This window comes from Phacochoerus africanus, chromosome 3 (assembly GCF_016906955.1).
Source record: "Phacochoerus africanus isolate WHEZ1 chromosome 3, ROS_Pafr_v1, whole genome shotgun sequence".
NCBI classification, from domain to species: Eukaryota; Metazoa; Chordata; class Mammalia; order Artiodactyla; family Suidae; genus Phacochoerus; species Phacochoerus africanus.
Window position 1 is genome coordinate 161,357,349 of NC_062546.1, and position 13,226 is coordinate 161,370,574.

Below are 13,226 nucleotides of genomic sequence, written 5' to 3' on the forward strand. Positions count from 1 at the left end.
CATGAACACTATGTCAGGTTCTTAACCCACTGAAGCACAATGGGAACTCCTTTTTTTAAAAAAGTTTTACGCCTGTGGCATATGGAAATTCCTAGACCAGGGACTAAATCCAAGTCATAACTGTGATGTATGCAGCAGCTTTATCAACATTGGATTCTTTAGCTGGCGGGCCTGAGGATTGAACCTGAACCTCCACAGTGACCTTAGCTGTTGCAGTTGGATTCTTAACCCACTGCGCCAGGGTGGGAACTCCTATTTTTCTTATTTTGATTATTACATACTTCCTTATTGGTTACTTTTGTTTATGAGTGAACCTTGCTATTTCTTTTTGGTATCTCTGTTTTGGCTTTTCAGTGCACACCTAAAAAAAAATTTTTTTTAATGGGTCAGAAATAATGTGTTTGTGGATTCACAAAAATCATTAGTAATTAATAACGAATTATATAATCCTCACCCTTTCCCAGTTCTCTATAAAATAGCCCAACTTAATGTAGTCAGAATAGGGGGACATTTGTTTATATTGCTGAGACTTAAGCAAGAAGACTGACCTTTATAAGATACAGGATATGTGGGTAACTCCTTCATGGGAAGAATTAAATGTACGTCCCTCTCAGTATTAACAGTATGAATATATGTGAGTATTTATTAGTTCCTGAAGTATTATTTAGTTTTAGTATACTAAATTGACTTCTGCATTTTGGAAGCATTTAGAAGGAATGGCCCAGATGCATTTATTTCTACATCCTGGTGATATTAGAGAAAGCAACATAAAACATAGACGCACACTTCACACACTTTCTGTGTTCACGTGGTTGAAAGAATTTTAGTACTCTCAACAGCCATCAGATTTGAAGCCTTGGGCATTTAACATTCTGCTGTTGGGAATGCAATTTAGTGTGGGCATCGAATGCAGCCTTTGCATTGTGACTCTGTTTCCACTTGGTACACTTTCACTTTGAGTTAAAGGGAAACCAGTATTTATGGTCTATTGGTTACATGTTAATTTGACTTTGCTGTTCTAGCACCATATCTGTTGGCATGAGCGTTAAGAATATTGAGGTCACTTTTGGCAGGTTATATTGTATAGGTAACCTCTGACTTTCAAGTGGATTGTATTCTTTTCTTTATAAGTCAGTGTTGATTCCTGGAATGAAATTTCTCCCTTTAGATGTAATCTTACAAGTGGTGATTAAGTTCTTTTAACACAGAATGTGACACACTCTTAACTAATCATAAGCAAAATTCCTCGATCTCTCTGAGGTTCCTTATCTTAAAATGGAGATGATAAAACCTACCTCATGGAGTGGTGAGGATTAAATTAATTAATGCATGGAAAGTTCTTGATATAGCATCTGATATGTGGCAAGTACTCAGTAAATGTTAGCATCATTTTTAAACATTACTTCCTGGGAAAATGCATTCTGCATTTCGTCATGGAATACCATCTTGAGGCAGCAGGTTCCTGTGGGTTCAAGTCTGACATTGCCAGGCAAGGGCTGGTGGAAAGGGGTGGGTTGGGTTCTTTTGCTAAAGTTTGGCAACTTCTGGTTGGGAAGAGAGGATGCTCTAAAGAAGAAAACGGCGACCCTGGTTTCCTGGTGGCTCTTTCTGTAGATGGACTTTGCTTGGGATGTTGACTGGGAGGGAGGTTCGTTTATGGCTGTCAGTTGGCAGATGGGGGGCTTCTAGCAGCTTGGCAACAATTGTAGCTCCTTCAGAGGCTTCTGACGTAGGTCGTGGGGAGGGAGGAGGTTACAACATTGGTGAGGCAGGTGTGGGCCATTTGGAACTACCAGTGCTTCATTTCTCCATTGGTGCTGAGAACCCATCTGAAGTCCTTCTGCTCATTCACGTTGTCCCCCTTTCTCTCTTTCCTACAGCAAGACACCATGGCCAAAATGGAGGTGAAGACGTCACTTCTGGACAATATGATTGGAGTTGGAGATATGGTTCTTTTAGAACCTCTCAATGAGGAAACTGTCATCAACAACCTCAAGAAGCGCTTTGACCATAGCGAGATATATGTGAGTGTCCATGGAAGGTCATCTGTGGGGTGTAGACTTTGTGTTTTGTGGGAGAGAGCTGGCTTCTCCTCCTCAGACTCTTCTCCCTTTTCTTCTGTTTGAGTCCAGGGCTATATGTTTATACCCTCAGAAAGTTTTATGTTCGCTCCTTTGGCACGTGAGTAACACCCATTAGAGTCCAGTGAGTTTGCTTTCCATGCGTTGTTTGTAGAGGGCGGGCCACGTGCAGAGTGATTGTGTTGGGTGTTGGGGGTGCTCTAAAGCCAGTGGAAGACAGTTCTGCCCTCCAAGGAACATGTATTCAGGAGAAAATTAGAAACTATAGGCATCTTTTTGGATACCTTCGTAAGATAGCATTCTAACCTTTGAGAAGCTATTCATTAAAATGCAAGGCAGTGAACTGTCAAAAAAGACGTGAACTTTCTTGACATTTGTCATTAGTAGAGATAGGAACAGATGACCAGATTATGAAAGTATATTTGTACATATATGTGTAAATGGGTCACCATGCTCCCTCAGTAGAAAATTCACAGAACACTGTAAACCAGCTATAATGAAAAAAAAAAATCATTATATAGATAAAAAAAAAATACTTGGCGTTCCCATTGTGGTGCAGTGGTTAACGAATCCGACTAGAAACCATGAGGTTGCGGGTTCGGTCCCTGCCCTTGCTCAGTGGGTTAACGATCCGGCGTTGCCGTGAGCTGTGGTGTAGGTTGCAGACGCGGCTCGGATCCCGCGTTGCTGTGGCTCTGGCGTAGGCTGGCGGCTACAGCTCCGATTCGACCCCTGGCCTGGGAACCTCCATATGCCGTGGGAACGGCCCAAGAAATGGCAAAAAGACAAAAAAACAAAAACAAACAAACAAAAAACTTGAAGAGGGGAAAAAAAGGAAAAATGTATTTGGTCCCCGGAGATTTGGGAATAGCCATGTCCTTCTATACAAAAGTCTGTCATACACAAAAATGAAAACATTTAAATATGTACAATAATACAAATTTTATGTTGTAAACTTTTTTTGTTATTGTCATCCTTTGATGGTTTTACTTTATTTACAAAAATTTTTAATTGAAATGTAATTGATTTACCATGTTGTGTTAGTTTCAGGCATATAGCACAGTGATTAATTTATACATATACATACATATCTGTTCTTTTTAAGATTCTTTTCTATTATAAGATATTGAATATAGTTCCCTGTGCTATATCATAATTCCCTTTTGGTTATCTATTTTATATATAGTGTAAAAATTCTTTTAAAGGATTTCACTGTTACTCTATCAAGTTTCTTAAATATATTTATTTTATTTTTTATTTTTATCTTTTCTTTTTGCTTTTTAGGGCCACACCTGTGGCATATGGAAGTTCCCAGCCTAGGGGTCAAATTGGAGCTGCAGCTGCTGGTCATAGCCACGCCAGATCCGAGTCTTGTCTGCGAGCTACACCACAGCTCACAGCTCACGGCAGCGCCAGATCACTGACCCACTGAATGAGGCCAGGGATTAAAACCATATCTTCATGGATACTAGTTGGGTTCATTAACCATTGAGCCACGACGGGAACTCTAATGGGGTTTTTAACGCACTATCCGCAACAGGAACTCCCAAGTTTCTTAAATATATTTAAAACATTAATAAAAAAATGCTTTTATATGCCGCTTTTCAGGAATTTGCATAAAGCACAGAAATTTCACGCGTTCAGGTAGAGATCAGCTAAACCAAGGAAATGGGGCATTGATTCCCTGTACCAGCAACTGAGAAGGTAATGGGTGGATTGGATGAGAGTACTTTAATAGGTTCTCCCTTGCTTCTGAGTTCTTTTCCCTCCATTTTGTAGTGTGTCTGTGTCTAGATATGAATTAGATTATTGGGACATGCTTCGTGTCAGTCTATCAATGTGGGAGCAAGTAGGAGGAAATATAAATAAATAAAAGGAGAGAGTGGTGTTCCTGCTGTGGCACAGTAGGTTAAGAATCCAGCTGCAGTGGCTTGGGTCATTGTGGAGGCACAGGTTCCATCCCTGGCCTGGTACAGTGGGTTAAAGGGTCTGGTGTTGCTGTAGCTGCCACTTGGATTCAATCCCTGGCCTGGGAACCTCCATATGTCACAGGTGTGGCCATAAAATTTTAAAAAATTTAAAAAAAGGAGAGAGCATAACTACTTAGAACTTTTGTGGAGCCTAACATACATATACATATATATTTTTTTTCCCCACACTCATAGCATGTGAAAGTTCCTTGGCCAGGGATCAAACCTGCACTGCAGTTGCAGCAACACCAGATCCTTAACGTGCTGCATCACACGGGAACCTCCCTAATATATTATTTAAAATCATGTGCAAAACTATATTTTATGTCACATATAACTTTCCTTTTGTGATAGGTAGTCGTGTTTCAAGGATAACTTTGGATAATTAATTTTTTAATGAAATAGTAGTCACCATCTGGGAGTTGAACTTTTCATCTTTGTGATTTTTGATTGTTGGAGGTAGGGGGAGGCTGACAGTGACATGAGATTTTTGGACACCACTTTGGAATATTAATCTGATAACTAGATACTAAACTAAGTTTAGAGTGGTAGTTATATAAGATGCTGATTCAGATGAAAGCTGTAAAAGCAGGTGGGAGGTGATGTTTGGTTTGGCAGTGAGGCCCTGTGTCACCTTCCCTCAGAGTATAGCAGTTCAGCTTTCAGGTGGGAAAACTCATGATTCAGCAGTTTTAATTGAAAAGTATCATCTGATATCAAACAAAAGACAGACTTTAAACATTGGTCTCTGAGATGGAGATAGGAGGAATCAGTTATATCGTAACCAGCGTTGGGTGATCATTTTTCTCTTTGGCTCTAAGAGGCACAATTCACTTTTGGATGCATTGAGAAGAGAAAGGAGAGTAGAACATTACATGCATTCAAATACCTGATTTGTTGTGCCCGCTAAAAATAAAACAATCTCTTTTTTAACAAAATGCCAAGTGTTAACATTCATGAGTCTTTAGCAGACGAAGTGTCTGGATTTCAGCCTTACATAATTTTATTTTCTGACTATTTCAGGAATCTCTTTCTGGTATAAAATAAAAGCAGAAAATTGTTTTCTGCTTCCAGATATTCATATAATTAATATTTTCCATGGTCCTTGGTACTATCCTTTCCATGGGATGTGTGCCTTCATTTTGTAACTTTAAAAGACATCTTATTAGAGAGTTGGGCATTCTCTATTTTAGGCAAAAAAGGGAAAAAAAAGCAATTTGTAGGGTAATGTGTGTTGTATGATCCTATTTTTTTAATGGATATTTATAGTTGGGTACCTTTGTTTGTATATCTGTATGAGCATAGAGAAAGGCACACTACTTTAGGCACTACAGTGGGGTGGAATGGGATATGGGGACAAGGAAGAGTTAATACTCTGTATTATAGGACTTGTTAAGTCAAGCATGTATTGTTTTTGTAATTAAAAAAAAATTACTGTATAGGCTTTCCCTGGTGGCACAGTGGGTTAAGGATCCAGTGTTGTCACTGCTGTGGCTTGGGTCACTGCTGTGGCGCAGGTTTGATCCCTGGCCCAGGAGCTTTTTGCATGCTGTGAGTGCTGCCCAAAAAAAAAAAAATTTACCTTACAGTAATGTTGATTACTCCACCTCTAACCCACACATTGTGTATACCACCCTTGGGAAATCTGTTTCTTGCTCTTATTCCAATAATATTCCTGCTCTGCCTTTGTTCACGGGTTGCTGCAAAATTGTTTAGCCTGATGCCAAAGGCCAAGTGTTTTACTATCTTGTATTTCACTTTGTTTTGTGATACTTTCCCAGAAAATGAAGGTGCAATTTTTTTAAATTTTATTTTTTAAGTCCTTGTTGTAGTCTGATAGCTTTATTTTATCATGTAAAAGTGTGTGATGGTCTACAGTGACCCATCATGCAAACGTTTTGGACAGTCATTTCTATGTTCAGAAGCCATGGTTGATAAGGGGGCCAGAGAACCGGGAGGGTGCTTGGTTCAGACTTTAGAACTGGTTCTTCTCGTAGCCGGGGCAGCATCCTGTGTGAATCAGCTCTCCATCAGGGAACCCCGTTCTTCCTTTTGCCTTCTACACCTGCCCCCCGCCACCATATCTAGAGTTAAGAAATAGTCCCTGTCTTTACAGAGTGCTCATGAATTATCAACTCTAGAGCATTTACAATGCCTAGTGATCCTCTGGATCTCCAACCAACTGAATCTGAAAGTGGAATCCCTTGTAATCCTGTCATTACACCTGAAGCTCTGGGTAAGCCCACTTGAGTCACACATCCTCCTCAGACCACTGACTGTGGCTAGGTGACCAGAATGAGCTGAGTGGCTTAAGAAAATGATGTCTACTCCTCAGACTTGGGGAGGGTCAGCTTTTTCTAAAGTGGATGAGTTGTGTGTTAGTTGGGTTGAATACTATGCTAAATACAACCATCTGTATGATAGGAAGAAGAAGGGGGAATAGATGCTGATGAGACCCGCTGCTGTAACCCCCTACATGTTTGGTAGGAAATTCTGTAGTGAAGTGGCTTTATTGGTGTTGGTACCACCCTAAAGGGTATTCTCCCTGAGAAACATTTATCCTTGGAGTTCCAAGGTTCAAGTGTACTCAAACACACGCTCCTTAAGACTTTTCTCTTGGAGAACTCCTCATGGCAGAGAAGAGTGAACAGGGGCCCCAGGAAGACAGCATAGTTAAGTCTATCCACTTCAGGGAAATTTTGTTGAAATCTTTGCTTCCAAAGCCATTCAGAGTTTTATTCTCTTCCGTGAGGTATGTGGTTTTGTCTTAATCTGTATGATCGTTGCAACCCTTCTTTGAATAAGAAGTATTTTTAGTGTTGACACGTAGTTTTAGTTTGTTTCTAGGAATTGTCAAGTTGGGGACGTCGAGCTATAGAGGTCTGAATTAGTCCAATTTTAAGATCTTATGTTAAAGGAATTGTAGTTGTAAGAGGACTCCTTTGAAAGTCTAGTAAAATTTTTTTCTTGATTTTTTTCGAAGTTGATATGAGCTTTAGGATCCCCATAAAAACAGGGTCCAGTACTTTAATAAAAGATACTCAAGTGCCTGCTTCAGGATTATCTGTTCTTTGCTTTGAGGTCGGTTTATACACTTGTTCTGAGCCCTGAGTTGGCTCATAACCCTGTCCGTAGTCAGGCATAGTCTCTAAATCTGCGAGTTCCAGCTATTGATGTGGTCTTTGCGGGAAGGCTGTTCCTTTAGAGATGGAGGCAGATCAGGTGAGGACAGATAGAGGGACTGTTGCCCTGATGGGGTAACACACAGGGTCAGAGATTGTTTGCCTTGATTCCTCACTCTTGTCAGAGCTCAGTGCAAGCTGGGACCAGCTGCAGGACGTGCCATTGCTCCAGTGACCTTTGTGGAGTCACTGGTGGGAAACGCTGCTGTGACATTCTTGAGCACTGGCTGCTCTTCTGTATTTCTGGCTTTTGTCAGACCTTCTTCCTGGCTCCCCACCCTGTCCCCAGCCAGACTGAGTGGTGGCAGGATTTCACATGGACTTGCAGTATAGAAGATGTAGCCAGACGTGATTCTGTTTTTAGGGTGACTGGTCAGAACTGTGGTTCTGTTTAGGAACAGGAAAGCTGCAATTTAGGCACGAACAAGGCCCAGGGTAAATTGGGAAACTAAAGAACCAAGGTGTCTGTTCTCTGAGAGGAAATATTTTTGGTGCTGACAAGTACATTTAGTTTGTTTTCTACCTGAATTGTCATGTGGGGATCATCCAGATATAGAGGTCTGAAATAGGATCTTTTAGGATGTTAGATTAAATTAATTGTAGATGTAAGAGAGACTGCTTTGAAAGTCTAGTAAATTTGCCTTAATTTTTAGGGAGTTCCTTGGTGGCCTAGCAGTTAAGGATCTGGTGTTGTCATTGATGTGTCATGGGTTTGATCCCTAGCCCCAGGAACTTCCACATGCCATAGGCATGCCCCCCCCCCAAAAAAAAAATTTCGTCTTAATTTTAGAAGTTAGTATAGAATTAGGATCCCCATGGGAATGGGATCAAATGCTCTTATAAAAGATACTCCGACAATATATTTGGCTTGTAATATATTTGATACAATATATTTGGTTTATAATATTGTAATATAAATGAAAATAAAACCAGTTAACATTTTTATATTTATTTGAAGTGTCAAAACCACTTTTCTCTTTGTGTCAAAGCCACAAGTACACATGAACATTCCTACTATCTGGAGATAACATTTATTCCTGAGACTTTGGTATAAATGGGGTATTAGTTTTCTTTTGCTGCAGAATAGGTTGTCTAAAACTGAGTGACTTAAAATAACATACATTTATATCTGACTATTTCTGTGGGACAGGAGTTAGCTCGGGCGTAGCTTAGCCAGGTCCTCTGCTCAAGGTCTCACCAGCCTGTCATCAAGGTGTCAGCCAGGACTGCTGTCTCCCTGGAGGCTCGGCCCTTTTCCAAGCTCATGGGGTTGTTGGCAGAGAGCAGGGCTGCAGTTCAAACCTCCAACCTAGAGCTATTCCTGCTACCCAGACGTTCTCCAAGTTTCTTTCTTTTTAAAAATTCCTTTAAAAAGCCTTTTTGAGGAGTTATCTGGTGGCCTATGGGTTAAGGATCTGGTGTTGTCACTGTGATGGCTTGTCAAGGCTGTGGCATGGGTTTGATCTCTGGCCCAGGAACAACTTCTTCTTTTTTTTTTCCCCTTTAGGGCTGTACATACAGCATATGGAAGTTCCCAGGCTGGGGTTGAATTGGAGCTCCTGCAGCTGCTGGCCTACACCACAGCCACAGCCACAGCAACACAGGATCTGAGCCATGTCTGCAACCTACAGCACAGCTCATGGCAACGCTAGATTCCTGACCCACTGAGTGAAGCCAGGGATTGAACCCGCATCCTCATGGATACTGATCAGGTTTGTAACCTGCTGAGCCGCAATGGGAACTCCTGGCCCAGCAACTTCTGCATGCCATGGGCATGGCTAAATAAATAAATAAATAAATAAACCTTTTTGGAAAAAATTGTGAAAGTAACAAATGCTTTTGGGAAAAAAAAATCAGATAGTACAGGGATACATAGCATTAAAATATAATTCTTATCTCAGTACCCCTTTACCATTTCCAGAAGTAATGGTAGTTAAGATGGGTCATCTTCCAAATTATGTAATTTTGATAAAAAATGAACTTTTTTGTTTGTTTGTTTTAGAGTTGGAAGTAGGAGATTTTCCTTCATGTAGTTGATTGGGCCTTTACCCAGAGAACCCAGACCCAGCAAATTTGGGTGAAACAAGAACCCGCTTTAATGCCACCTCCCTTCCCACCTTGACCAAGTAGGGAAAGGAGGAAAGGGTCCTAGACTGTTGAAATGAAAGGCCTGGGCTTGGCTGTATATGAGAGGTTCACTGTGAGCAAACTCAGCCTCCTTGACTCATTGAAGAGGTAGACTCTTAAAGAAACATGGAGAACAAATTGTGTGTTTTCAAGAGTGTAGCTTTGGTTTTTGGAATAGAGAGACGGCAATAAAAGGCTAGATAAAGCTGTGAAAAACAGCAGATCACAAGGCAGAAGAGAAATGTTGTGTCTAGTTTCTGGGCACAGTCTCTCTCTTGGAAGATTTTATAATACTTTCCAAAACAATCGTTTTTTTGGTAATAACTTGCCAGTTTCAACTTGTCTAAACTCTCTTAAAGCCTTTGGTGATTTGGAAATTTCTTCTTCTTAGAACTTGCAAAGTGGACGCACATTCATCTGTTATTCCCCAAGATTAGAGGGTTGTTCCATCATACAGGCACTGTATGGTACTTGATATGTTTGTCTAATTGTAACATATTAATTTTTTTTTTTTTTTTGCTTTTTATGGCCACACCTACAGCATATAGAAGTTTCCAGTTTAGGGGTTGAATCAGAGCTACAGCTGCTGGCCTATGCCACAGCCATAGCAATTTGGAATCCATGCTGCGTCTGCCACCTACATCACAACAATGCAGGATCCTTAAACCACTGAGCAACGCCAGGGATCGAACCCGTGTCCTCATGGATCCTAGTCAGGGTTGCTAATCGCTGAACCATGAAGGAAATTCCTCTAATATATTAATTTAAATGTTGAAGCCATATCTGAAGTTCAGTTTGAAGGAAATTAAGGCCTGACCTCACATCTGCAGAAGTGTCATCTTTTGGTGGCAGTGTAGTGGGTACTAGGGAGCAAAAGAAGCAAAGACCTGAGCTCCAACCCTGACTCCATAACTTACCATCTGTGAGAACTGCAATAAGTGCCTTAACTCCTTGGAGACTTTTTCTTATTGGTAAAATGATAAGTGATAACAATTAACATTTATTAAATCCTTACTGATACTTGTTGTTCTAAGCACTTTACGTGCTTTTTTTTTTGTCTTTTTAGGGCAGCACTCTTGGCATATGGAGGTTCCCAGGCTAGGGGTCAAATTGGAGCGGTAGCCACCAACCTACACCACAGACACAAAAATACCAGCTCTGAGATGTGTCTGCTGCCTACACCACAGCTCATGGCAATGCCAGATCCTTAACCCACTGAGCGAGGTCAGGGATCAAACCTGCATCCTCATGGATCCTAGTCAGATTTGTTACCTCTGAGCCACAAGGGGAACTCCCTGTTTTAAAGTTTTACTAGAGTCCTGTGCACTGTAGGTTGTTAAATTATCTTCATTTTACATATGAGTAAACTGAGGCTCAGAAAGGTAAATAGCTTGTCCAAGTCACACAGCAAGTAGGTGATGGAGCTGGAATTCACACTCAGGAAGTGTAGCTCTGGAATTTATGCTTTTAATAATAATCCTGCTGACTTTACATAGTTGCTGTGAGCATCGATGATACCACTATATGGCAGCATTCTCAGCCTACAAAGTGCTGTTCAACATAATTAACTTTGATATTGAAGTATATTTATGTAAATCAAAACTATAGTACCACCTCACATAAGTCAGAATGGCCATCATTAAGTCTATAAATAACAAATCTGGAGAGGGTGTGGAGAAAAGGGAACCCTCCAACACTGTTGGTAGGAATGTAAATTGGCACAACCACTATGGAAAACAGTATGGAGGGAGGTTCCTCAGAAAAGTGAAAATAGATCATGCTCTTGGATTGGAAGAGTCAATGTTATCAAAATGACTATACTACTCAAGGCAATCTACAGATTCAATGCAATCCCTATCAAATTACCAAGAACATTTTTCACAGAACTCGAACAAAATATTTTAAAGTTTGTTTGGAAGCACAAAAGACTCAGAATAGCCAGACATCCTGAAAAAGAAAAATGGAGCTGGAGGAATCAGGCTCCCAGACTTCAGACTATACTACAAAGCTACAGTCATCAAAATCACAAAGACAGAAATATAGATCAGTGGAACAGGATAGAAAGCCCACAATTCAACTCACACACCTACAGCCAACTAATGTATGACAAAGGAGGCAAGAATATACAATGGAGAAAAAAGTAAAAGTAGAACTACCACATGATCCAGCCATCTCATTACTGGTCATCTATCTAGAGAAAACCATAGTTCAAAAAGATATATCCACTCCAGTGTTCTTTGCAGCGCTTTTACGATAGCCAAGACATAGAAGCAACCTAAATGTCCACTGACAGAGGAATGATAAAGATGTGGTATATATATATATACCATGGAGTATTACCGAGTCATAAAAAGAATGAGATAATGCCATTTACAGCAACATGGATAGACCTAGAGGTTATCATACTAAGTGAAGTTAGTCAGATAGTGAAAGACAAACATCATATAAAATCACTTATATGTGGAATCTAAAGAAAGGATACAAATGAACTTATTTGCAGAACAGAAACAAACTCACAGACTTTGAAAACAAACTTATGGTTTTCAAACCCCTTTGAGGAGGTAGGGGAGGGATGGACTGGGGATTTGGAATTGGCATATGTACACTGTGGTATATGGAATGATTGACCAACGGGGAACTGCTGTATAGCACAGGGAACTCTACCCAATATTCTTTGATAATCTATATGGGAAAAGAATATGAAAAAGAATGTCTCTCTATATAAATGAATATATATACTCATAAATGAATCACTTATGAATCATTTATATATATAAATGAATCACTGTTGTACAGCAGAAATTATTACAACATTGTAAGTCAATTACATGTCAATAAATTTTATTTTTTAATTTTTTTGACTTTTGTCTTTTTAGGGCTACACCTGTGGCATATGGAGGTTTTAGGCTAGGGGTCAAATCAGAGCTGTAGCTGGGGCCTGCTCCACAGCCCCAGCAATGCGGGATCAGAGACATGTCTTAAACCTACACCACAGCTCACGGCAATGCTGGATCCTTAACCCACTGAGCAACGCCAGATCCTCATGGCTACTAGTTGGGTTCATTATTGCTGAGCCACTCCAGGAACTCCATGTCATTACAAAAGGAAAAAAAAGAAGAAGAATGTGTAGGTTTGAAACAAATCAGTCTCAACAACCCAGACAAATAATTGAAGTGATAATCAGTATTCCTGCCACATGTTGAGTTAGCATTCAGCAGTGCAGTGCTATGAACCATTGTTGACAGGGAACAAGTGCTAAAGTCTTAGGCATTTCTTTGTCAAAGGAAAGCGATAGCAACCATTAGGATGGCATTTTCCTCTCTGGAAGGTAGGAGAAGATCTTGGGAAGAGATCGTTTTTCATCCAGTTCACTGGATGGCAGGTGATTGACAGCTGCACTTGGTCCTTTGCCTTTAAGAGCACAAGGTAGAGGAGAAGGAAGCATTTCAACATGAGAGACCTGTGGCTGATTCACACCCCCCCCCCACACACACATGCATCTGCTTTTGCTATTATATCTATAGACATACCTTTTAGTGGTAATCCTGATTTCTAAAGAGAGGCTATTTTGTTCATCCACCTCTGTTTTGAAGGGGGTGGAGGGTGAGATGTGATGTGGTGTGCTGGGAAAGGCCTGGGCCTTTGGCAGACAGACCTAAGGTTGAATCTCAGCCACTCAGAATCACTGTGACCACTGAAGTAATTGAGAGTCAGTCCTCCAAAATTGGCGTATTGATGCTTATCTTGTTGAGTTGTCTTGGAGATTAAGGGACAGTTTAGCCTGGTGCTTGGCCCACAGTTGCAGTGGAGTACCTGGTAAGGGCCATGACTGTCTAAAAATCTTGGAAATCCAGGACAACTTTTTT

The 13,226-nt window shown here is 40.5% G+C and overlaps 1 protein-coding gene across 6 annotated transcripts in view; it reads left to right on the forward strand.

Annotated features, from left to right (window-relative positions):
* The window catches only part of MYO1B (myosin IB), a 190,520-nt gene that overhangs the window by 32,398 nt on the left and 144,896 nt on the right, over nt 1-13,226 (forward strand). For all 6 annotated transcript variants that reach the window (XM_047773096.1, XM_047773098.1, XM_047773100.1 and 3 more), the window contains exon 2: nt 1,881-2,024. In XM_047773096.1, coding sequence (XP_047629052.1) covers nt 1,890-2,024 — 135 coding nt within the window. In that variant the 5' untranslated portion in view covers nt 1,881-1,889. The remainder of the gene's footprint in view (nt 1-1,880; nt 2,025-13,226) is intronic.